At 39.2% G+C, this 24700-nt stretch overlaps 3 protein-coding genes across 6 annotated transcripts; 1 reads left to right on the top strand and 2 right to left on the bottom strand.

The window, feature by feature from the left end:
• Window positions 1-1353: 1353 nt before the first annotated feature.
• LOC112180391 (UV-B-induced protein At3g17800, chloroplastic) lies at window positions 1354-3633 on the top strand. Of its 3 annotated transcripts, none has more exons than XM_024318931.2 (4): window positions 1354-1596; window positions 1725-1885; window positions 2106-2386; window positions 2491-3633. In XM_024318931.2, the coding sequence occupies exons 2-4, from the start codon at window positions 1733-1735 to the stop codon at window positions 3323-3325; spliced, it is 1269 nt and encodes a 422-aa protein (XP_024174699.1). In that variant the 5' UTR covers window positions 1354-1596; window positions 1725-1732; the 3' UTR covers window positions 3326-3633. The 3 variants fall into 3 exon arrangements, with proteins under 3 accessions (XP_024174699.1, XP_024174698.1, XP_024174700.1); XM_024318930.2 differs by having other exon boundaries at window positions 1355-1596; window positions 1691-1885; XM_024318932.2 differs by having other exon boundaries at window positions 1357-1596; window positions 1691-1885; window positions 2109-2386.
• On the bottom strand, window positions 3575-5726 carry LOC112180394 (purple acid phosphatase 3). The gene is made up of 6 exons (XM_024318934.2): window positions 5422-5726; window positions 4758-4914; window positions 4410-4645; window positions 4141-4269; window positions 3998-4065; window positions 3575-3908 (listed from the first exon to the last, which is right to left on the bottom strand). The coding sequence occupies exons 1-6, from the start codon at window positions 5611-5613 to the stop codon at window positions 3689-3691; spliced, it is 1002 nt and encodes a 333-aa protein (XP_024174702.1). The 5' UTR covers window positions 5614-5726; the 3' UTR covers window positions 3575-3688.
• Window positions 5727-6319: 593 nt separating this feature from the next.
• LOC112180393 (purple acid phosphatase 17) lies at window positions 6320-8669 on the bottom strand. 2 transcript variants are annotated; one of them, XM_040510585.1, is made up of 7 exons: window positions 8013-8669; window positions 7700-7856; window positions 7461-7604; window positions 7241-7368; window positions 7012-7140; window positions 6832-6899; window positions 6320-6722 (listed from the first exon to the last, which is right to left on the bottom strand). In XM_040510585.1, exons 1-7 carry the CDS (start codon window positions 8214-8216, stop codon window positions 6494-6496), a joined length of 1059 nt encoding a protein of 352 aa, XP_040366519.1. In that variant the 5' UTR covers window positions 8217-8669; the 3' UTR covers window positions 6320-6493. The 2 variants fall into 2 exon arrangements, with proteins under 2 accessions (XP_040366519.1, XP_024174701.2); XM_024318933.2 differs by having other exon boundaries at window positions 7461-7568; window positions 8013-8661.
• Window positions 8670-24700: the final 16031 nt, after the last annotated feature.

Below are 24700 nucleotides of genomic sequence, written 5' to 3'. Positions count from 1 at the left end.
AATCCTATTACCACTAGGTCAAGTAACCTAGAGTTTGGGCTAAACACAAATTAGGTTTTCCTTGAACAAAAACATGTAAAACTTTATCTAAATTCCTTCCTTGTTTATTTGCTTTTTCTTGACTATCTCCATTAAGAATACTCACTCATCGAAGCAGTGAATTAGAATTGAAAATTAAGAAGGAAAAAAAGAGCCTAACTGAGTTGGGTTGAGTTGTGTGAAATAATTACTCTGTCTTAAATGTTTATTTTCTCATTTTTTTTAACAATAAATAAATTCGAATATGACTAAAATATCTCTGATGGTACATTGAGATTATAATAAATTACATTATATTATGAAACATATGATGTTCTGTGTTACAGGGAATCGAACTGACCTTATTATAACTCAAATCTCAAGCCCCCCCCCCTAGGGCTGTCAATGGGTCGTGTCGGGTTGGGTTCGTGTCGGGTCAAGGTATATGTCGTGTCACAAGAGACAAACCCAAACCCAACCCATTTATTAATCGTGTCGAAAATTTAAACTCAAACCCAACCTATTTATTAAACGGGTTACCCGTTTCCAACCCGCTTAACCCATTTAATAAATAGGTCGTGTCGTGTTGAACAAAATGACCCATTTAAGGGTTAACACTGATACCCATTTAACTAAAAACATGCATAAATTGATTAAATTCACTAAAATTTTCATATGACGAAGAATATAAATAATTATATATAATTCATAAATAATTAAATCCAATAATGATGAAACAAAATATTTGGATCCTAGGATCAAATACTCCCAACGTCCAAAATTTCAAGAAGTATAACATAATCGGGTTATACGGGTTCACTTCGTGTTGGCAGGTTGACCCGTGGCTGACCCGTTTATTAAATGGGTCATGATGGGTTGACCCGCTGCCGACCCGCTTTTTAATCGTGCGGGTTCAACCCGCTTTATTTCGTGCGGGTTTCGAGTCGTGTTATCGGGTCGTGTCGAAATTGACAGCCCTACCCCCCCCTCTCAGGCTAACTATAAGAGATTTAATTTTCTAAATTTTGAACTACAAAAAATGAAAAGCGAAATTTAACTAGCACAAAAATATTTATCCAATAAAACCACAACACCCTTATAAAACAAAAGTCAGGGGGCCCAGAGCTCCATCCCTATCATCTTCCTAGATGACTAGCCCTATCTAGAACACTCCGACCTCGAAAGATCTTTATAATTTCCATAATAATTCTGCGAACTAAACTAATTATCACATTTTAAACGTGAGCTAAAAACAAATTTGAAGTCAAAATTTAATTTTATTTCCGGCATAAACTAAAGGAAAGGCCTGTTTTTGAAGGCAGAGCACGGCACACGTCGTGCATTCAGCAAAGTTGAAATAACATAATTGTTTTGGGGAGCTTCGGTAATTAACTCCAAGGCCCATACTTGCAGGAGAATAACGAGCAGCACAAAATATATAAAAAATCAGTTTGTAATTCTCAACCACGCCCACAGAAATGAGAAACCTCTGAAATTTCCCAGTCGACGGATCCCCCCACATTCAAGTCACGACACACACACGCTTCTCTCTCTCTCTCTCTCTCTCACCGCCACCAGGTACAAATTACACTACTCCACCTGACCTCTTCAATCTGTCTTTCTTTCTCTAATTAGATCGAGCTTCTAATTTCTTTCTTTCGGGGATTTTCAGTTTTATTATATTGTTTGCGTTCGAAACTTGTCAGAGCTTAAAATGGAAGCAGCCGCCACAGCGAGTGTGTTCCAATCATCAATTGCGGCCTTTAGGCCTTCGAATTCTGTCGGAAGATCCCGTCTTTTGATGGCCAGCGGTCCCAAGTTTATGCCTTTGGGACATTTGGGTTCCAAATCTCACTCCTCAATCAAGGTAATTTTTTTTTTTTTTTTTGGTTTTCCTATTGTGTTTTTGGGTTTTGGGTCAATACATGAGTTAGTTGGATTGTGTACAATTAAGGAAAAGTTCCAATCTTGGTGGTTAGGATGTTAGTTCAATCTTGATTTGTTAAAAGAGAAGCTATTCTGTTGGACTTTGTTTGTTTTATGGATTGGTGAGCTTGGAGGTGTAAAAAATGTTATTTCATTTGTAGCAGCATCAGTTTTCAAATTCAGCTGGAAGAATAATACGGAGGAGGTCCTTGGTAGTTAGGGCGTCGTCTTCATCTCCGGACTCTGCTGGTTCTAGTGCTCCAATTGCTCCACTTCAGCTGGAGTCGCCGATTGGACAGTTCCTATCTCAGATGATGATAAGCCACCCTCACCTTGTGCCTACCGCAGTTGAGCAGCAGCTCGAACAGCTCCAAACTGACCGCGATGCTGAGCAGAAGAAGGAAGAGGCTTCCGCTTCAGACACTGATCTTGTGTTATACAGGTGAGAGTTACAATGTTGCCAATTGTGTTGTTAGTTGAATCAAATGCTGTATTCGACTGAGTAGAGAATTGTAGTTATGTACTGAATTGTGCTGCAATCATCAGGAGAATTGCGGAGGTTAAAGCTAATGAAAGGAAGAAGGCTCTTGAAGAGATATTATATGCGTTAGTGGTGCAGAAATTCATGGATGCCAATGTTTCTTTGGTGCCTTCCATTGCCCCTGCTGCTTCAGACCCTTCTGGCCGAGTTGATGCATGGCCGAGTCAGGATGACAAGCTCGAGCGACTACATTCTCCTGAAGCCTACGAGATGATCCAGAACCACCTGTCTCTCATCCTAGGAAATCGGTTGGACGACTCGACCTCTTTAGCACAGATAAGCAAGCTCAGAGTGGGGCAGGTTTATGCAGCATCTGTAATGTATGGATACTTCCTCAAGCGGGTTGATCAGAGGTTTCAGCTTGAGAAGACAATGAAGATCCTTCCAGGTTCACTGGGTGGAGAAGACAGTGATATTCAAAAAGCCGTGGGAGAGGACAAGAGGCCTGGTGCTGTGGATGATTCTTTGCAAGCAGCAGCTTCCCATCCTGAAGTATCTTCTTGGTCTGGGGGCATGGGTCCTGGACCTTTTGGTAACATGATCAAACCTTCCCGCTTGAGAACCTATGTGATGTCTGTCGATGGAGAGACCCTTCAAAGATACGCAACAATCAGATCGAGAGAGGCTGTTAGCATCATTGAAAAGCACACTGAGGCGTTGTTTGGAAAACCTGATATTGTTATAACACCTCAGGGAACTGTTGATTCTTCCAATGATGAACACATCAAAATTAGCTTTGGTGGTTTGAAGAGACTTGTTTTGGAAGCTGTAACTTTCGGTTCTTTCCTCTGGGATGTTGAGAGCTATGTGGATTCCAGGTACCATTTTGTTACGAACTGAGCAAAGTCGGGTTAAGATCCAGCCATGGTGAACTACATAGATGGTGGAGGCATGACTGAACTGACCTACTTAAACGGGATAGTTAAAGTCTTAGAACTAGTGAAAATACCATGTATTTGGTGCTCTGTATATAACATGTTTAATATTTTAGTCTTTGTCCCAGGTCTCAGATGAATGTGGTAGTTCAGGACTTAATTACATTGGACCTCCACTTTTAAGTGTGGCAAGTCTATTGTTCAGCAAGATTGATTTGTTCATAGATGAGCAGCTTTTTATTTCATCAATGTTAACAAGTTGCAAGCACAAAAGGGGTCACTTTATTGAACATAATATAGAAGGCTCCATGATCTTACTTTGTTTACTCTACATGGAACTGTGAAGCCCCTTGGAATTGGATATATTGAAACGATGCAAAACTCTACCGGAAACATCGTAGAATGCAAATTCTGCATCGGTTGGTCGAATTTCAGCAGAGAGGAAGCCTTGCCCATCGTAGTAAAACTCATACCCGCCTTGATTCAACCTAGAGAGGTCACCTTTCCATGCCTTGGAGCCGCCACCAGTAGTCAAGAATTGTATTTGGCTGCATCATAAACTAATGTTTTCAGGCAAACAATTGTATTGACCGATATAATGCAACCGAGAAATATGCGGTTAGGCTGTACGTTTTACCCATTGGTGCTACTCATGTGTTCCAAGCAGTGGTCATGTCCGTTTATGTAGGCTCTAACATTATTTGCCTGAATCATAATATGAGAGATTGATTAGAGCACGATCTTCGTTCTACTATGCTATTCTCTGAGCTATTTAATTACCTCGAGAATGGGAAGAATCTGGTCTACTATTTCCTGGGTATCCCCGTGATGCCCTACGCTTCTGATTGTATGATGTGCAACGACAATCTTCCAGTTTGCAGTAGAATTTCTCAATGCAAAATCCAGATCCTGCTCCCAAGTTGAACAAAAGCATTAATGCTCTATCAGAGGTTTCATCAGTTACAAGAAATCCGAAGTAGTGGACGTAATTAGGATACCCAACGTACCCAACTATCTAATTCAAAAACATAAAGTTTAACACGTAGTACCTTCAAGAGGGTAGAGAGGTAGCGCTGCCTAGGAACGACACCTCTCCAATCGTGCTTGTAGTGCTTTGGGTTGGACCAGTACTTGTCCACAAATGGATTGGTGTCGATGAAGAAGAAGTCTGCAATTTTCGTGTTGACGAGAAATGACCTCAGGCAAAGCCACCGGCTGTCCATCTTCCGAAGAACTGAACTCAGCTGTGCCAAAGCATTTCCCCTGTAGTCATGGTTCCCAAGTACTGAAACATTCGCCCAACATCAAGACTCAAGAGTAGTCAAAACATATTTCACACATATATAGTGATTCTGATTATATACGTATTCATAGATTATCGTACAAGGAAAACATACCAATGTACCATTGTTTTTGGAGGCTCTGAGCAGTGTAGATTTGAGTAAAGGACTCGGGATACTTGGGGTCGTTTACGCTGGTCAATCCCCTCTCGTAAAAGTTATCCCCAGTTGAAACCACAAAGTCTATGTTTAATTTCTCTCCGATTATTCCCATCTACAAATTAGTAGCAGATCATTATTGGCTAACGAAAATTAATTGGTTGGCACTCAATCCTAATGTGAATGTTCAGAAGCTCGAGTACTAATCACCTCAAAAGGCAGAGTGCAGTAGTAACCGAGTTAAAAGAAGGGTGACACAAATAGAGATGCAGACGATGACTTGTTAGTAAATATTGGCTTCTAGGCGGAAAATCCAGAGAAGAAAGAAGTGAGGCTCAATATCTAACTAACTAACTGATTAAACTACCAAACACCAGAGTGAGAGAGACCAACAAGAATTGACCAAAATCAGATTCAAGAATTTCATTTTCTTTTTTCCCCTTCCTATCATCATGATATCTTGTTGCTGAAGAACTCAAGCAAATGAAGTAAGAAACTTGTGCGTTGCACAGAAGAATAAATAATCTGTACTCTCTAGAACATCATCATCATAAAGATAACAAGATGATTTTCTCGCTGTTTTTATGTACATGCAGAAAGAAAGATAAAGAGATGAGATTACCTGATGAGCGATTAGAGATTGATTGTAAGCGCCTCTTCGTCCCCAATCTCCGACGGCCAGAAAGCTCAGGGAGTCATCGGTTTTGACGACGGGGTGCTCAAACCGCTGAAGCTCAGCTGACACTGACATGCAAACCACCCACAACCAGAGCAACCACCTCATTACGATGACGTACACGCCCATATACTGCATCCTTATTACCCAGAATAAGATTTTTAGACTCCCTCACTGATCAAGCTGGTTAGTTCTTTTATGTCTGTGAGCGTGTTACCTAAGAGAGAGGGGCAGAGAGGACTGGCTCGATCTATGAGGGTTTCTGTCGGTTAATCTTCAAAACGTTGCAGAGCTAGCAATGTATGTGTTATATATGGAGATGCCACATTTTGGTTTCAAGTAACAAGCTTGGAAAGCCGGTAGTGAATATACATACATATATGTGTGTGGTAGATACTATGTAGACCCACTGATCGGAAAGTCATGATTACAGTCGGCTTCAGCAGAAAGCAGGGTAGTCTGCATAATTGCATGCAGTAACGGACAGCAGCAACAAAGTTGGGTCCCATTTATCAGTTTCCTGGCAATTTCCTTCGTCTTGTACACTTTTGTCTTTCAAAATTTCTAACTCCTCGAATTTAAGTCACTGATTGAAGCCTAAGCTTGTTTATTTCTTAGTTCTAATCGTCAGGGAATGTTTAAAACGTACGTTGAATTTGGCATGCATGCGTTAAGCACAAGAATGAATGAGATCGAACAGCTGCAATCGAGACTCAGTGGATTACTTCTCGAAATCTATATTCCAGGCTCCGGATAATCAGCTAGCTTGCTACAAAAGTAAGTGATCGATTCAGCTTTACATAATCAAATAGATGGGTGAAGCAGCTTGGAAGTAGTCCATGAATGTATGGCGTTGGCAAACACATAGAAGAATGGATAGGGTTAAGTACAAGAATGAATGAGATCGAACAGCTGCATTAATTGCAACTGAGTGGATTACTTTCGAGATCTATATGTATTCTAGGCTCTGGCTAATTAGCTAGCTTGCTACAAATAAAGTAAGTTTATCGATTCAGTTTTACATAATCAAATGAAGCAGCTTGGAAGTAGTCCAAGAATGTATGACGTTGCCAAACACATCATAGAAAGCTATCTCAGCTCGAGTGGGATTCAACTGCACAGACATGAAGCCTTGACCATCATAGAAGAAGTTGACCCGCTGGCCTTGTTTGTTCAAACCCTCCTCATTCTTCATGTCTCCTCTCCATGCTTTTGATCCTGCTCCACTCGTCAGAAACTGTATTCCGCTGCATAATGTGAATGCACATTCATCGCAATTAGTCTCAGCTCAAACAATATTATCTTCCATTTTAACTAAGATTCAGCATATAACAATTCTTAATCAGGATTTACCACCTTTTGATGTCACTGATGTGTTCTAGGCAATGATCATGCCCATTCATGTAAAAGTCTACATCATTGGCCTGAGATATACGTATAAAGGGTTTAATTAGTTGGCTTCAATGAATAAAAATAGCTTTCTTGCATCTTCTGTTTTAGCAAGAGATGTGATCTAATTAACTTGTGTTAATATACCTGAAGAATTGGGAGAAGGTGCTTTATAAGCTCCTGTGTATCACCATGATGCCCAATGCTTCTAATTGCATGGTGTCCAACAACTATCTTCCACTTTGCAGATGACATTTTCAATGCCAACTCAACATCCTGTTGCAAAATTAACATTGGTATAGTCATACACATTCAACCGCCTATTTCAATTAACCTCTAAATTGAACCTAGATTTCTCAAATCTCAAAAATAGTACCTTCAATAAGGTTTGAATATAAGCCTTGCGAGAAGGAATTCCTCGCCAATCATAAGTATGGTCCTCTGTGCTTGTGAAGTACATATTGACAAAAGGAGTGGTGTCCACAAACAAAATATCTGCTAATTCTGCCAAAATTCATAGAAACTCACACATTTCAGTAATTTAGTTTCATGCATGTAGCCAAATCAATCGGAAATTCCAAAATTTAGGGGCTCACCTGCGTCAACAATGAAAGATCTTAAGCAAAGCCATCTGCTGTCAATCTTCCTTAGCAGGGGGCTGAGTTGAGCCTCTGCATCACCCCTGTAATCATGGTTGCCTAAAACTACATACATATATATGTATATATAGAAATTGGAAACTAGTTAAGTGAAGAAAGCTACCTTTAGTAACGTCAAATAATGGGGTTTAAAACAAAGATACAAACAAAGCCTTTTAGTTTCATTGGGAACTTACTGCTGTACCACTGCTTTAGCAGACTCTTTTGTGTATAGATTTTGGTAAATGACTCCTCAAATGCCGTATCGTGTTCGCTGCTCAATCCATTATCATAAAAGTTGTCTCCAGTGGAAACTACAAGATCTATGTCAAGTTTCTCTCCAACCCTTCCCATCTGCCCAATTTAGAAACAGTTACAAATTTGTTTAGCATACACAACCATATATCTATATATATGTGTGTGTGTGTGTGTGTAGCCAATGAAGTTTATCAGTACTATATAAGTGACAATATATGAATTAGAACAAGTGTGGGAGTCAATTTGTGGAACCTGAAAGGCAACTTCGGACTGGTTAAATTCTCCTCTTCTTCCCCAGTCACCAAGCACTAGAAAGCTAAGTGATCCATCTTCTTTTGTGGGGTGTTCGAATCTCTGCAGCTCTGCAGATGTAGTTACAATACAAAGAACAGAGCTGAGGAGGACCAAGAAAACGCACGAGGTCCTGGATTTCTTACAAGGAATATTTGGGGCCATGACTATTTTAGAGTATATATGAAACAATGAAAAAGGAGCTAGCTAGTCGATCTTCTTCCTTGTAGTAAAGGGACAGAGCTCCAGAGCCCTTTTATAATGTGGTAAGTAGAGTAAGAGACAAGCCGCCCACTTGGCTAAAGATGATCATGAAATCATTGAAATGGGTTGCAACTGGACTTGGTTACTTAATACTAGAACATGGTATGCCTGGATTTGGGGGATAAGATATTAGGTACCCACAGAAATGAGTCCAGCAACCAAGGTTGGTGAACTCGATCTTGCCAACCAACTCGGCAGTGTTGGGGGGGGGGGACACGAAGGAATTATAGTAATGTTAGAGATGTTTAATTTACTATATCCTCTGAGACGAATTATTGGTTCGATTCCAGAGAACATGAGCAGATGGATCACAATATAGAGACACGGTATTGAGGTCCATGTACGTAAAAGATAGCCAAGATTGAATGGTGAGATGCGAATATGCGAGGGTATAACTATTTCTATTGGAACCAAAATTAGGATATTCGGAGCTTTGAAAGGTTCCAAAAGGTAGCCCACATATACCAACATCCATGGGCGGAGCCAGTAACTTAGTGGGTCATAGTGGGTCCCCTGCCCCAGTCAACTCTTTAACCCCTATATTATATATATACTAATCTCCAATCACATGATGCAGAGTAAGAAAAATTTTAATTATAAAAAAAAAAGTTATCTGCAAAAGAAAATAGATTTAGTGGGTAGTTATTGCAGAGAGAAAATAGTGGGAGAGAAAATGGGAGGTTGTGGGATAATTTCTTTTCAATTTTCTTAATAAAATCTATTTTATAATTGTCCTATTTACCCTTGTGATTTAATTTGTTGTCAAAGTTTTTTAATCTTTCAGGGTTAAATCTGTCAAAGTTTTTAGTTTTGGCTAACAAAGCCTCTTCTCTTAATAATAGTATAGATATATATATATATATATATACACTATTAATCTATTATTAAGAGATAAATGTTTGTTAGGCAAAATTGAAAATTTTGACAGATTTAATCATAAAAAATTAAAAAAAATTTGAGAATAAATTAAATCACAAAGATAAATATGACAATTATAATATAGTGTTCAAGGAAAACCTAATTTGTGTTTAACTCAAACTCTAGGTTACTTGACCTAGTGGTAATAGGATTTAATTAGAATGATCTAGAATCCTAATCAATGTAGAATTACTTTCCTTGTATGATTGAGATTTTATGCATTGTAATCCTCTATATAAAGAGGCCCATATTATCAATGTGAATACACAGCGATTATCTCTCAATTTCTGATTCCCTAAAACACGTTATCAGCACGAGCCCTAACCCTAGCCCTAAAAACCAAAACTCTTCTCACCAAAACAGCCGCAAGCTCCTAGCCCTTGCTAGCCATGCCGTAAGCTACCCCTGCAGCCCTTGCGCATCCATGTGCCACCTACTGCCCATGCAGCATTGCGGCACTCCTGCTGCCCCTGTAGCATAGCAGCTCGCTCGTTTTTGTGCAGATCAGCCTGCTTGCACGCCCTGAAACGTCTTGTTCGGGACCTCTGATCAAAATACTTTCTTCATCAAAGTTGTTCATCTCTATCTCCTCCATCTGACCTCAATATTTTAGCCCTATTGGAGACGTTTTGAGACCTGTACAGTATTCAAGGTGGGAGCTGTTCAGCATGCTCGTTCCTGTGCATATCACCCTATTGGAGACATTTTTGACCTATACACCAATCAGAGTGGGAGCTGTTTAGAAGCGAATCTGCTCCGAATTTCAACAAGTTTGATTCGCCTAGAACTGAAGCTTGTTTGCAATCCTACAATGAGGATCGAATGCGATCCGCAATCCTAAGAGGTATGGTTTACTAAAAGTTCCTGTTTTTGAGTTTTTATTTCAATTTCTCTTCTTTTTCTCGGGGAATTGCAACCTCCCTTCTTCTACCCCCCTTTCTTCATTATAGGGGAGACCAAATTAAGCCGAACTGTGGGGGTTCGTGCTCACTCCAAGCTTAGAGCTTGTTGAGATCTCCAAACTTGGAGTTTGTAGAGAATTTATGATCGACCACTTACATCATTGTTTCGATCTAATCCAATATCTCTTGGAATCGAATTTCTTGGAAGCGACTACGCTCGGAAATTCCTAATTTCTTGAAAGCGATTACGCTTAGAAATTTCATATGTTTTCGTGATAGCCTACTTCGCTCCGAAACTAACCCTAATTTCTTGTTCTCTTTCAGGATGAGTAGCCTGAACAAATTGGACTTTGCTCCATTGAGAACAACTAGCTCTGAATATCACAGGTGGGTTCGTGATATCCGCCAGCATCTCAAGGCCGATGGAATCTTGGATATGATTCTCGAGCCTAACCAGGACGTGATAACTGTTGAGCACGCTCAAGCTTTGGAAGCAAATAGAGCATCCTTAGAGGCAAATAAGGCGAAAGCCATCATCCTAATGACTCGTCATATGGATGATTCGCTCCAGTACGAGTATATGAATGAAGAAGACCCCAGAAGGCTGTTGGTCTCACTCGAAGAAAGATTTGGCAACGTCCGTGACTCCTTGCTTCCTGACCTAGAAGTGAGATGGCATAGCCTCCGCTTCTGTGATTTCAAGACAGTTCTTGACTATAACTCGGAAGCACTTCGCATTAAATCCTTAATGAAATTCTGTGGTAAAAAGATCACAGATGCGATGTTGACTGAGAAGACTCTCTCTACCTTCCCCGTCTCTGCATTGATGGTTGCTAAGAACTATCGAATTGATGTAAATGCAAGACGGATCACAAGGTTTCATGAGCTCATTGGAGCTATGAATGTCGCTGAAAAGCATGATAATATCCTTGTGAAGAACTATAATTCGAGATCCGTGGAAACAGAACATATTCCGGAATCCAATTATAGTTGCACCTCTAAGAGAGGGCGCCAAGAGCGAAACCCTAATCTTAGGTATACTTCTGGACATTCTGATCCATATAATCGCTCTACTTGGGAAGGTAACCGCCAAAATAGGCGAACACGGAACCGAAGAGGTAAACGTGAAAAGAGAGAGGAGGCAACGCCTCTGGCCATGTTGGTGGCGCCACCAACATTAAGAGCCATCTAAATGACGCTTTCAAAGTGCCTCAATCAATGGAGTTCGAGCAAAGAGATGTATGTTCTCGATGTGGAGTGTCTGATCATTGGGCACACATTTGTAGAGCTCGTGAAGAACTTGTCACCGTCTACAAAGCATATTGTGAAGCAAGAAAAGCTCACTATATGGAACAAGAAGATCAAGAAGATGATCTAGAGTGAAGGGTTGAAGACTACAAATCTGGCTGGGATCAATAGATCGCCAATTCTGTTTAAGTCTTTATTTTCCAAGAGATGTAGGCGATTGCCATATTACTTTTTATTAGATTAGATTTTCTTTGATCAAAGAAACAATGATGTACTCCGTTGGCTTATGAATAAAATTTCGAGTTCTTTTCATTATGACTCAATTTTGATTATGAGCATATTACTTTGTGACTACGATGGCTGGGCCATCAATATTAATTCAAGGACATGGAATAGCACAAGTTCCACTTGCCAAATGGCACCTTGATTACTGCTGTCCTTAGGGAAATTAGGACTGAGACCGTCCTATGTAAAGGATATGACAATACTCATTCTGTTCTTACAAAGAATCCGTAGGGATTTTGTGGATTAATTCAACCAACTTGCAGACGCTTAAATATTTTATGATGTTGGTTGACACGCAAATACTCCTGTCACGTGTTGTGCCATTGTCCACCTATAAATGCTACTTATGCTACACTCCTAGCACATATCATATGACAACGGGCTCATTCCCCAGATCATCCTATTCAGTCAATTGGATTTGACTATGCTAGAGAGTTTACATCAAAAGACTTTCGATGGATATTGCAATGGGCTTGATGTTGGACATCACATTTCCATGTACACACCCAATTGGTCTCGAGGAAATGACTACGATGGTAGTCCGAACATTGGTAATGCGCACCAATCTTCTTACATCTGCTTGGGGTGATGCAATATCGCATGCAGCTATGCTAATTCGTCTACGACCTACCGCCACTCAATGTACCTATGCGTTACAGCTAGTGACTGGGTACACGTCTTTTGTACTTACGCACATTTGAGTGAGCCATTTATGTGCCAATTGCGCCGCCACAGCGCTCTATGATGGGTCTTTACAGACGAATAGGCAACTACGTTGGATTTGAGACTCCAACAATCGTCCGCCACTTAATTCCCTTGCAAGGCGATCTCATTACCGCTAGATTTGCGGGTTGTCACTTTGATGAGACAGTCTTCCCGTCGTTAGGGGGAGATAAGAACACAGATGTTCAACAGGAACGACAGGATTTGTCGTGGTCTGTCCCCACTATGTCTCATCTTGATCCCTATTAAAGTGACGAGATCACACAAATATGCTGCAAACATGCCTGCAAGGAAGGACGTCCCTACGAGAGGACGTAGCGCCACCCTACACGGAGGTAGGCATGGCGCCAATGCCAAAGAGAGTGGCATTATGGCGTTACAGGCCATGGCCCCAGCTAGGATGCGTGGGAGGCCCGTGGGTTCGAATGATACTTTGGCACATTCCAATCCTTTGATCATCAAGACTCAAAATCCGTCTCATGAGTATCTTCCGGGTTATGGTTACCGTTGGGGGACGCCTCAACATCAGAACCTATTCCTGAGAATATAGAGCTCTATGAAACTTACACTAGTGTACATGAGATGTGGGATAAAAACTCCATCATAATTGATGATGTAGTTGCGCATTTCGTTGCGCATGAGTTTGTTGAGTCAGATGATATCGAACCACGCTCCGTTGATGAATGAATACCAACGTAGAGAGTTTTTGGCCTAAATGGAAAGATGCGATCCAGGTTAAGATGGATTCTCTAACGAAGAGGAAGGTTTTCGAGCTAGAGATGCCAACACCTCCTAACATAAAGCCTGTTGACTAATGGGTCTTCGTTAGAAAGCGTGATGAGAAAAAGAGATGGCAATCTCGCCTTATGGCACAAGGCTTCTCACAAAACGCCCTGGAATCGACTACGATGAGACATATTCTCTCGTAATGGATGTCATTGCACTCCACTACCCTGTCAGTTTGGTAGTTTCCCGAATAACTGAACATGCAGCTTATAAATATGGTCACTACGTATCTCTATAGGGATCTAGATACGGAATATACATGAAGGTTCATGGTGAACTTCATTTACCCAAGTCAAGTGGCTCTAGACCATGGAGCGCGTTTACAATAAGGTTGAAACGCTCACTAAAGTGACTACTTGATTGGGAAGGGATATGCCCACGCGTTTCTATGACAAGTTTCGAATTCTATCGCGATTCATGTTAGACATGATCTTCATTAGAAGCCCTTAAAGAGTTAAGGGAAACCGCTGAACACTTGAAATCCGAGTTTGAGATGAAGGATTTTGGGAAAACACGATTATGTCTTGGTTTGGAACTTGAGCATCGTGTCGATAGATGCTTAGGCATTTTGACAAGGTCAAGACTTCAAGCACACCCATGATCGTCCGTAGTCTTGATCCTGAAAAGGATCCTCTTCGTCGAAAGGATGATGACGAAGATGTGCTAGAGGCAGAAGTGCCTTACTTAGTACAATAGGCGCATTATTGTACTTATCCTAATGCACAAGACCGGACATCTCATATGTTGTGAACTTGTTAGCTAGATATAGCTCTGCGCCAACGCGACGCCATTGGATTGGTGTAAAAGATATCTTTCGATACTTGAGATGTATGAGTGATATGGGCTTGTTCTATCCCTACGAAGAGATGATGGATTCGGACCCATCACACACCAGGTATGCCGCCAACCCTGGCTTGCGTCCACTATCCCCATCCCAAAACGACATGTGTTTTGGAAGGTTTTGCTGATGTTGGGTATCTCTCTGACCCACACAAAGGTCATTCCTAATCCGGTTAAGTGTTTACCATGGGAAAAGACCATGACATCTTGGAGGTCTACAGAATAGACCCTAGTCGCTATATCTTCGAATAATGCAGAGATCATTGCTCTTCATGAAGTGGTTCCTGAATGAATATGGATTGGATTCATAATTACGCATGTTCGAACAATTGTGGTTTGAAGTCTACCACAGATGAGCCTACGAGCATTTAGGATAATGCTGTTTGTTTTGAACAAATGAGGCAAGGCTACATCAAAAGCGATAACACCAAGCACAATCAGCAACAACAGACTCTCCTCGAGAGCAAAGTGAACTAGATTCAATCTGAGGACAGTAAGGCAGACTTGTTTACTAAGTCATTGCCCAAATCCACGTTTGAGAAACATGTGGCAAGAATTGGCTTGCTGAAATTATCTGAACTCCCATGATCGTAGTCATCAGGGGGAGACGCAGACATCAGGGGGAGATGTCTACATGTTCACCTCGAAACGTGAAGGGTGTGTTGTGATATTTTTCCCCTTCGACAGAGATTATTTTTGTCCCACTGGGTTTTTGTTACTCGGCAAGGTTTTTAACGAGACAACGAGAGAAGCACTGCGTTTGGGCAACACAAGGGGGAGTGTTCAAGGAAAACCTAATTTGTGTTTAGCCCAAACTCTAGGTTACTTGACCTAGTGGTAATAGGATTTAATTAGAAGGATCTAGAATCCTAATCAATGTAGAATTACTTTCCTTATATGATTGAGATTCTATGCATTGTAATCCTCTATATAAAGAGGCCCCTATTATCAATGAGAATACACAACGATTATCTCTCAATTTCTGATTCCCTAAAACATATAGATTTTTATTAAGAAAATTAAAAATAAATGATCTCACAACCCCCATTTTTCTCTCCCACTATTTTCTTTATGCAATAACTGTTTTTTTTTTTCATTTATATTTTTCTTTAGGTGGTTCTAGTTGGACCTCTCATACTTATTACACCTCTAATTTACTTTTTATAATACTTGAAAATCTAAGTAAACCTCCTTATTTTTACCAAAACGCCCTTATGAGATACAACAATCTATTATTCTACTTTTTATCTCTATCTTCAACCACGAGAATAAAAATTAATCAAAATCACATGACATTGCTCTCTTATGAGTAGGTCTCTCCTCCACCAAAATTAATCAGATAGTTGGTTCTCGATCTTGATATGTTGTTGGAACCCCTTTGAATTTGCTAAAAGAAGGATTTCAAGGATATTGGGTTGGAAGATCGAGTAATAACTATATCATAATATTCAATTAATTTAGTTTAAGAAAATTTCAAATCAGATTGTTTTGAATTTACCTTTGTAATAAATGATGGGCCATGTATAGAAATTATTATTTTTACTTAATTGTTTTGAGTAAATTATAAAACTATATAGGCAATATAAGGAAATATCGGGAAAAAAATTTAATTAAATGTTATATTTGGGTTATATTTGGTTGGAAGAGTATTTATTTATTTACTTACTGTTTTAGGGAATTAGAAATACAAATTAGAGATTTACTTGAACACTTACTTAATTTTTCATTTTTCTCTCTTTGTCCTTATTTGTCTTTTCATATAAGTTGACAAAGTCAATTAATAACTGGAAAAAAAATTGGAGGTCAAAATATCAAATTTGGAGGTCCAACTAGAATCACTCTTTTTCTTTTTTAAAAAATAAACTATTACACATGCAAAGCATGTATGAAGAAGGCTAGTACTATTATTAAAAGAAGAGGCTTTGTTAGCCAAAACTGAAAATTTTGACAAATTTAACATTAAAAGATTAAAAAACTTTGTCATTTTCTCCAAAAAAAAAAATATTAAAAAACTTTGACAATAAATTAAATCACAAGACTAAATAGGACAATTATAAAATAGATTTTTATTAACAAAATTAAAAAGAAATAATTCTACAACTCTCACTATTTTCTCTCTGTAATAACTACCACTAAAACTATTTATTTTGCAATAACTACCCATTTTTCAATTTTTTTTATTTTTATTTTAACAACAAAAAAATTTCGTACACATGTGCAGACTAGTATATATAATAGGAAAAATTCCACAAATGGTCACTCAATTATGACTCATTCGACAATTTGGTCACTCAAGTTTCAAATTGTGAGCCCCCGAAAATTTTATGTAATTTTTTAAGGTAATTTTATGCCAACAAGACTTTTCGCAAGGTAATTTAAGTGAAGGAATTGATTTTGGAAATTATTTTGGTATTGAGATCACGATTTGGGCCTTATAATTTAAGTTTGGGCCAGAGTCCTTCGTTTTTGGTCCAGAAGGTTACAGAAGTTTAGTCAGGCGACCGTTTGTTGAAGTTTCGAATACAATAAATTGAGTTGTAACAAAGTTTTGGATTTTTAATTTTTGTGAAATTGAGTTTTGGGCCTAGGACGAAGTCGAGAAGTGATTAAGGAAGTTTCCGATGAAAAACGAGTACAAGAAAAATTACGAGCCCAAAACAGAAAGCATTTGGCTAGAAGAGTTTTTGTAATTCGTCGGAAGGGTAAAATCGTCAATGCACACGGGCTATAAACATAAGGAAACCTAGCAGACTCCTCATTTCTCTCTCTCCCTCAGCCGTACTCTTCTCTCTCCCCCCGAACCCTCTCTTCCTCTCACTCTCTCTGCCATCGTCGGAGAACTCCATCTCCGGCCACCACCATACAACACCGCCTCCACCAATCAATGCAGCACCTGAATCTGACCCAAACCCAGGAAAAATAGAAGCCATGCATCAACCCCGACCTCTCGCACTCTCTCTCTCTTTTTCCCTCTGCAAACGCCGGAAAACCCAATCTCCGGCCACCGTACCTTGTCTTCGTCACCACTAATCAAACCCACATCCAAATCCGATCAAGGCCCAGCCAAAATCACCACCATGCATCGATTCCAGCCTCCATGCTCACCTCGAAACCGCGGCAGCACTGTTCTCCGGTTTTCTTCCAATTTCCGGTTACTGCTCCGCCATGCCGCCATCACCCTCGACTCAGAACCCACCGAATATCCAGACCTTGAATCCCCGTAGCATGCCGACGCCGGAGAACATCGCACACATCTTCGCCGGAGTCTCAAGTTCTGCTGAGATCGATTTCTCTTTTCTGGGTTAAATCGAGCTACACCGTCTCGAAGGATGGAATCAGAGCTTCACAGTCTACTAAAACCCCAAACTCCGGACCTCCGAATCCGATCAGAACCACCGCACGCGCCGCCGTTGGCGCGTGAGCCACCCAACGCCGCAGTGACCGATTTACCCATTTCCGTCTGGTAAGTTGGTTTTGTCACCCTTTTCTTGGTTGAGACTTCCATTCCGACTTAAACTTGGGACCCTAATTTCTGTCGTTGTATTGGATTATGTGAGGATTTTGGTGGATTTCTGCATTTTGAGAAGTTTTGGAGTTTGGAAGAGAGGAGTTGCTGGGTCAGCTACGTTGATGTCAAGGAATGGTAAGAAACTCGGGACTTCGCTTTGAATATGAAATCTGTTGAGAGTTGAGTATTGATCATGTTTTGTCTGCTAGGGAGTCGAATGGTCAGTGATGGTGAAATGCTACTACGACGAAATGATCTCTACTTTGGGGAAAGAAGAATGGTAAGGGTCTGGGTTTTTGGATCTATCTTATCGTGTGATGTTCATACTTGGTGGAATTCTGGTTTTTTTTGGATTATTTGTTATGATATCAATATGTGTTGGGAATTTAACATGGTAGTGGACAAGAATGAAATTGGTTGTTGATAGGCTATTTCTATACACCTAAATAGATGCACAAAAATGTCTATAATTTAACCCTACAAGAATGTCGAAAATAGTATAGATAAGTAGGGATCGTTCCCGCAAGAGATTGTGGTCTAATCACTAATCTAAAGACTCAAAACAGAATAAACCTAAACTGTCCAGTTATAAAGATCTGACTAGCAGACGACTCTAAACTATTCTAAATGTCACGAAAATTTACAGACAGACTCTAGACCTGATAAACTAACTACTGACAAAGTTTGATAATTTTTGAAGGTGTTTTGGTTGACGAACTAATTAAATAAAAACGAAACACTGAACGACTCTGAAAATAAAAAGACTTGATTCAAGGTTTTGAAAATCAAAGATAAAAACAAGTTAGAGGAATTGCGTCCACCACCAATCAATCAAGTAAACTAATCATGTTCAACCTAATTTCATTTATCTATGGATGAAGATGCTCAAGTTAACCCAACGCCTGAATTAACCTATTGTTCTTCCTTACTTGTATGCTAGGTGAGAGACACTCTACACCTAACCTATTTTCTAAAATGCAACCTAGGTTGACGCAACTCTAGATTTAACACATAGAAATCATTACGCAATAGAAAACGAGACATCACAAGGCATCTTGAGTACGACGCGTCTCAATTAACCTAGGAACCTAATCACTCGCCTTATAGACGATTTACTACTCTAGAACTCTCAACGGAACCCTCGAAACAAGGCACAGGCAATGATCATTCTTAGCAATAGAATCCTAAACATGCAATCTAAGTTGCGCACCAAAGAAAACATGCAAAGGAATCATCAATGTGAAGATAGAAATTAGATTCTCATCCAATAGATAAACAAAACTAATTGAAAGTCATAATAAGTTTACAATCATGATTTGGGGCTTCAACAACCCCTAACTAAATAGTTAGTTCAACATAGAAGAAAACAAAACAAAGAAGGGGAGCAAGAGAGAGGAGAAGAGAGAAGACAAGAGCTGCTGCAGATTGATCTCCTTTTATATCCTTAGAGGTTGCCTTCATCTTTCTGTTGTGTAGGAAATCCAAAACCTAAAAGAATTAGGGTCCATGTGCTTAAGTGGAGTTTTCCTATTGGCTCTTGAACTTGATGACTTATTCCAACCATTCACATCATGCCAATTGTCCATCATAAGTCGGAATATGAAGCACAAAATCGTCCTTGGGCTTCTCAGTGTGATTTGGGCTTCGAAACATAAATTCCCGTCCGACCTCAGATTCACGCGCAGCCTGACCTTCTTGTACTAAATCGGCCATAACTTCTTCTAGAAAAATGATATTGACAAGACGTAAAAATATCTGGAAACTAGACATCCGAAGCTTTCCATCAATATAAAGATCAACATCTGGTTCATTGTGAGCTGGTCTCAGTGATCTGTCGAAGTTGACTGATCTGCACAGGCAGATTTGCCGATTTTGCCTTTCAATCCCTCTTTTACTTCTTTTCTCCTTCTTTGCTCAAAATACCTATAAAACAAGTAAACAACGTAAATAACTAGAAAATATACTAAACTAACAAAGAAAGTATAGAGATTAACTTCATTAATATCGCATAATTATGCTCCTATCAGTTGTATGTATAGACATAGTTGGTTTTGTCAAATAAGAAGATGGATCTGTTATCAATATTTTTGGCAGTGTCATTCCACAAGTTAAACAAAGGGAAATTAATTTGGTGGTAATTGAGAAGCAAACCGATTTGTTAAAGGAAGTTAAGGAGTTTGAGTAAATGCAAATATTGACGGAAAATTGATGATGAGGAAGTTAAGCAAGTAAGGTTCACAAATTGAATTACAATTAAAGAACACGGGAATTACCATATCCCGAATGAGCAAAGAGAATAAAATCATTCGGGAATGGTAACTGTTATTTAATTGCTTAATGTAGAGATGCTAACTAAAGAAATGTCAAAGTGTTAAATGTGATACCATATTTCAAGTGATTCAAATGCCTTTTCACTTGGATTATTTGGGAATGGTAAGTGTATTTGTTGCTTAAGAAAGGAATGCTAGACAATGACATCAAATATTTAATCCGAACTATATTACCGAAAGGAGTATGATCACCATATCCTATATGGTTCAAATGCAATATCATTTGGATTGTGTGGGAATGGATAGTAGAATTTTATGTTCAAAGATAATCCGTTGGACTTTAAGGAAATTAAGTAAATGTTTTGGTTGCTCGGTTGGTTGAGTTATAATGACGTTAAGTTACTTATTGATTCGATTTTTATTATAAAGGACTCAAGCGTGTGCCCATGAAATTGGAAGAAGTATCGAAAGTCGGAAACGAAGCCGAGTTGGGCGAGCCCTCCAATTCCAGGTAGGGTGAGCCGTCCCTATCTTGTTAGTGGTTTTCTTGTGCGTGTATATGCTTATACATATATTAAGCTGCCTGCAAGTACGTTTTTGGTTGTTCATTAGTCGATGCCTCGTGATACATGTGTTTTCAGAACTAATAATTGCTAATTACGAAAACCGAGGCTAGACTTGCATGTTGAGATACTGTACCCTTGTATGTATGTACTTGTGACTTGAAAGTGAATGGGACCTAGATGCGTAGATTCCTAGGGATCCCACGGTGTCGATAACCGTGAACCTCCGGAGGGGGGCCGTGCTCCTATGTTTGTCGAGGAAGAGTGAGTACAGACAGTGAACCAGTCATAGGAGACTCAGGGCCAGGAAATGGACACTTTCACTACTTGTAGTCATAAGGGCTACAGAGTAGTTGGCCGGTTCTCGAAGGATGACGAACTAGGTCGGTCACCGATTTGTTTTAGATTGGCCGGCAGGTAAGTATCTCGGAGCTCCAAATTGTGTGAAGCATACTGCATATGCTTTATAAAAGAAATAAATGTTTGTGGTTACTTCTTTTAAAGTATTTTCGATAAACGTGCACAATATTATGTAGTAAATATTTTCAAGTATATTATTATTTCCAAACCTAGCATGGTTGGGTTGGGTCGGCCCCTACTGGGCATGCGAGGACGAAAGCTCACCCCCACAACAGTGTGCAGGTTTCAAGTATGTGGTCGGGGAGCATATAGAGGAGGCACATGGCTCGGCTTGGCGCATTTCTCTTTGACTTTATCAAGAAATGGTTTTGGTCCTTTATCGGATTTTGAAGTAACTTGTTTATTTACTTTCTCACTAATTTGTTTATTTATTTATTTCCTACTCGTTCACAAAAATTCCGGGAGACCCATAACCCTAGGGCGCGTCTCCCATGCTTGCAGTTACTTAGTGATTTGTTTTATTTTCCAAATTGGGCTCCGATTGCAAGCCCAAAACTCATAGCCCATTTCAAATTCCGCTTTTGAAAATGTGTTGTTTGGTTGCTAGAACGACTTGTCCAAGAAAGTGTTTTGTAAACCAACAGTCTGAACCCAAAAGGCCTTGCGATTTTGGGTTGATGAGTTATGGGGATGTCCTTCGTGACATGTCGGTTCCTCATTGGCTCGGAGTCGCGGCGCTGTGGGACCCCCTTCTCGGGTCACCACGCAAATATATCACTTTGGTCACTCAACTATTACACTGTCAATCACTTTTGTCACGCAAGGAGTATTTTTTTTAAGGAAAAAAAATACAAACAGTACCCAACTTATGGCCGACTCCGAATTTCTATACCCAAGTTTATGAAACTATCACAATGGTACTCCAAATACCTTGCCCGACCCAATATTCATACCTGCCGTCCATAACGGCGTTAAGCCACATGCCAGGTGGCGTATTTTTAGGGGTAAATCCGACCAAGTGGTTAAGTTTTTAAAATTAGCATTAATAAATTAATAATATTAATAATTAATGAAGAGAGAAATTAAAAAAAAAAAAGGTATTGTTATCTCTCTCTCTCTCTCTCTCTCTCTCCATTCAAATCCACGTGTCTCCATTCAAATCCAACAAACCCATAAACATGCTATCAAGCAAAACCAAGAACTTGCATTAATTCAAAATATAGTACAACAAAGGTACAACAAAACCCAGCAACTAGGTAGGAAATACAGAAGCAATCAAACAAACAAACCTTAATCTAAACACATAAAAAGAATGGCCAAAAGCCAAACCCAAACAACAAGAAACACAAACATAAAACAAAGTCGTAAGGCTTGGGAGGTGCCGATTCCGACCCCAATTGCAAACACCAGAAGGTCTTGATTCCAAAGGTATAGATTCAAGTGAGGAACATCATTAAAGATGAGAAGATTGCTTCCATGCTCAACGCAGAAGACCAGAAGAAGATTGAAGATGAAATCGATTAGGCTATCCAATGGCTAGACGGCAATCAACTCGCTCAAGCTGAAGAGTATGATGACAAGGTGAATGAGCTTGAAAGAAATTGCAATTCCATCATTGCCAAGATATATCAGGGAGACGCTGCTCCTTACATGGATATGGGTGGTGGCATGGAGGAAGATTTTCCTCCAATTGATGGCAGTGGTGCTCAAGGTTTGAGAGTTGGGTGATGTAGGTGTGACCAAGGTGGTCAAAGAGAGAAGCAGGCGCAAAGAGAGCTGAGCATAAGGACCCAAAAGCTCTCCTGGTGAAATCACCAGAAGGAGAAAAAAATTGAGAGAAGGAAAAAAAATATTAAAAAAAGTCTGAGTGAATGAAGTGACCAAAATATCCCTTAACCCATGGCACCTAACACAAGAATTAACTCTGTTATGGACGGCGTGTATGAATATTGGGTCGGGTTGGGAATTCCATGTGCTATTGTGATAGTTTCAGAAACTTGGGTATATAAATTCGGAGTCGGCCTTAGGTTGGATACTGTTTGTATTTTTTTCCCTTTTTTTAATGAAAAAAATTAACAAAGTGACTAAAGTGATTGACAGTGTAATAGTTGAATGACCAACGTGATATATTTGAAACTTGAGTGACCATTTGTGGAATTCTCCCTATATAATATTAATTAAACATACATGCTTACTATTCTGAGAGTATTTAATATACTATTACACTTATACTTTAACTAGGTCTTTGTTTTTGGTCAGTTGGTCCGTTCATTAATACTAAAGGGTTCTAGTGCTCAATGGGAAGAGGATCCTCTCCTGAGCTAGAAAACTAGCTGAAGGTCTTTTCATCTTATTCCACCACGTGTCCAGAAACAGATCTAATGGCTCCTGCCTATTCATGACCATACCTTATCTCCTCTCTCTCTCTCTCTCTCTCTCTCTCTCATATTTGCTATGCCCTGAAGCCTCATCAAACTCCATGTTGTTGCACCTGCTCCGGCTTCGAATTCCCATTCATAGCAACTTGGAGAATCAAATAAAAAACAAAGTAGATATTTAATTGAAACATAAACAGAAACTTGCTTTTTATTTGAAAAACCCAGTTCTCGAATTTGCTAAACAATTGGCTTTGAATTCCCATTCACAGCCATTTGCTTTTTCTTTGAAAAACTCAAGTCTCGAAAGAAAAACTTCAAAATATTCAATTTTCATCTTCTATTTCTTAGAGATTCCGGTTGATATTCAATTGAAAATACAACCTTTATTTGGTCTGGGTACTTGGGTAAATAAGAGAAAAGAGTTAATGCCAAGGGTGAAATCTGAGATTCAATTTTCATTTAGAATTGATTTTGCTGAGGTTCAATGGATTAAACTGAAGGATTGTAGTTTTACCAAAGTTTTGACTTGATTTGATTTTGATGAGGACTTGAGGTTCAATCTCAGATTTTGCCCATAAATTGGTTTCTTTTATCAGAAACATAAACAAATCAAATCAAAATGAGATTCGGGTAAGACCTAGGCACCGATTTTAACCAAGCTTGAGATTTTACTGAGGTTCAATCTCAGTTACCCAAGTTCCTGAGAATTGAAGGATTGTTTTTATTTTGGTTCCGTATGAAATTGAAGAAAGCAAGGAAGAAAAAAAAAATCAGAATGATCATGAAGAAAGAGATAGGTTCAACGGAAGGGAGGTGGAGGACTGCAGTTGATTAAGACGAAGAAGAAGAAGAAGAGAGAGAGAGCAGGCAGTGAGAGAAGGAGAATGTTTTGGTCTTGTTACAACCATTGGATTAAGCTGCAAAAGATGAAATAAGTATAATATAAAATAGGAGCCGTTGGATTATTTTTGGACACGTGGCAGTTTATGGTGAAAAGGTTAGGAAGCTTGGCTAGTTTTCTAACTCATGAGAGGATCCTCTCCCAGAGAGTAACACCATTCTAAGGGTGTAAGAAAACGAAAATTCTACCGTCCACTTGGTGTATGAATTTTTTGCCCTTTGCTCGCTTTGCTAACATTGGGCTTTCTCCTTGTTTGTCAGTGGCTTTATTTGTACTTTAGCTTCTTTGTTTCATGTCCCAGTTGTATGTTTTCACCCTTTGGATGTCATTTTATCGAAAAAAAAAACCTTGATGTATGGATACTTTATTCTTTACTTAATTTACATTACATCATCTTAACAATTTGTGTTATCTTAAGGCTCTAATTTTAAAATATTACTTAGTCTCTAAGTAATGATTTATAATATTAAATAAAAACTCGTGGAAACTAACATAAACTCAAAAAGAAAAAGGACAAAAAAAAAAGGTCCAAGACTATAATCATGGCTAAAACAGTGGGACTATATGCACACAATTGTTATTTTTGGCCAAAATCGCATGTTTTTATTTTCTCACTAGAATATTTTTACATTCATAATGATTTCTAAATATTTTTCGAACTGACGGAACTCAAAATTCACGATATAAAACTTTTCTACAAATT

This window comes from Rosa chinensis, chromosome 7, assembly GCF_002994745.2.
Source record: "Rosa chinensis cultivar Old Blush chromosome 7, RchiOBHm-V2, whole genome shotgun sequence".
NCBI lineage: Eukaryota > Viridiplantae > Streptophyta > Magnoliopsida > Rosales > Rosaceae > Rosa > Rosa chinensis.
The sequence above is the reverse complement of the archived record's forward strand: the minus strand, read 5'-3'. Positions and strand labels throughout refer to the sequence as shown.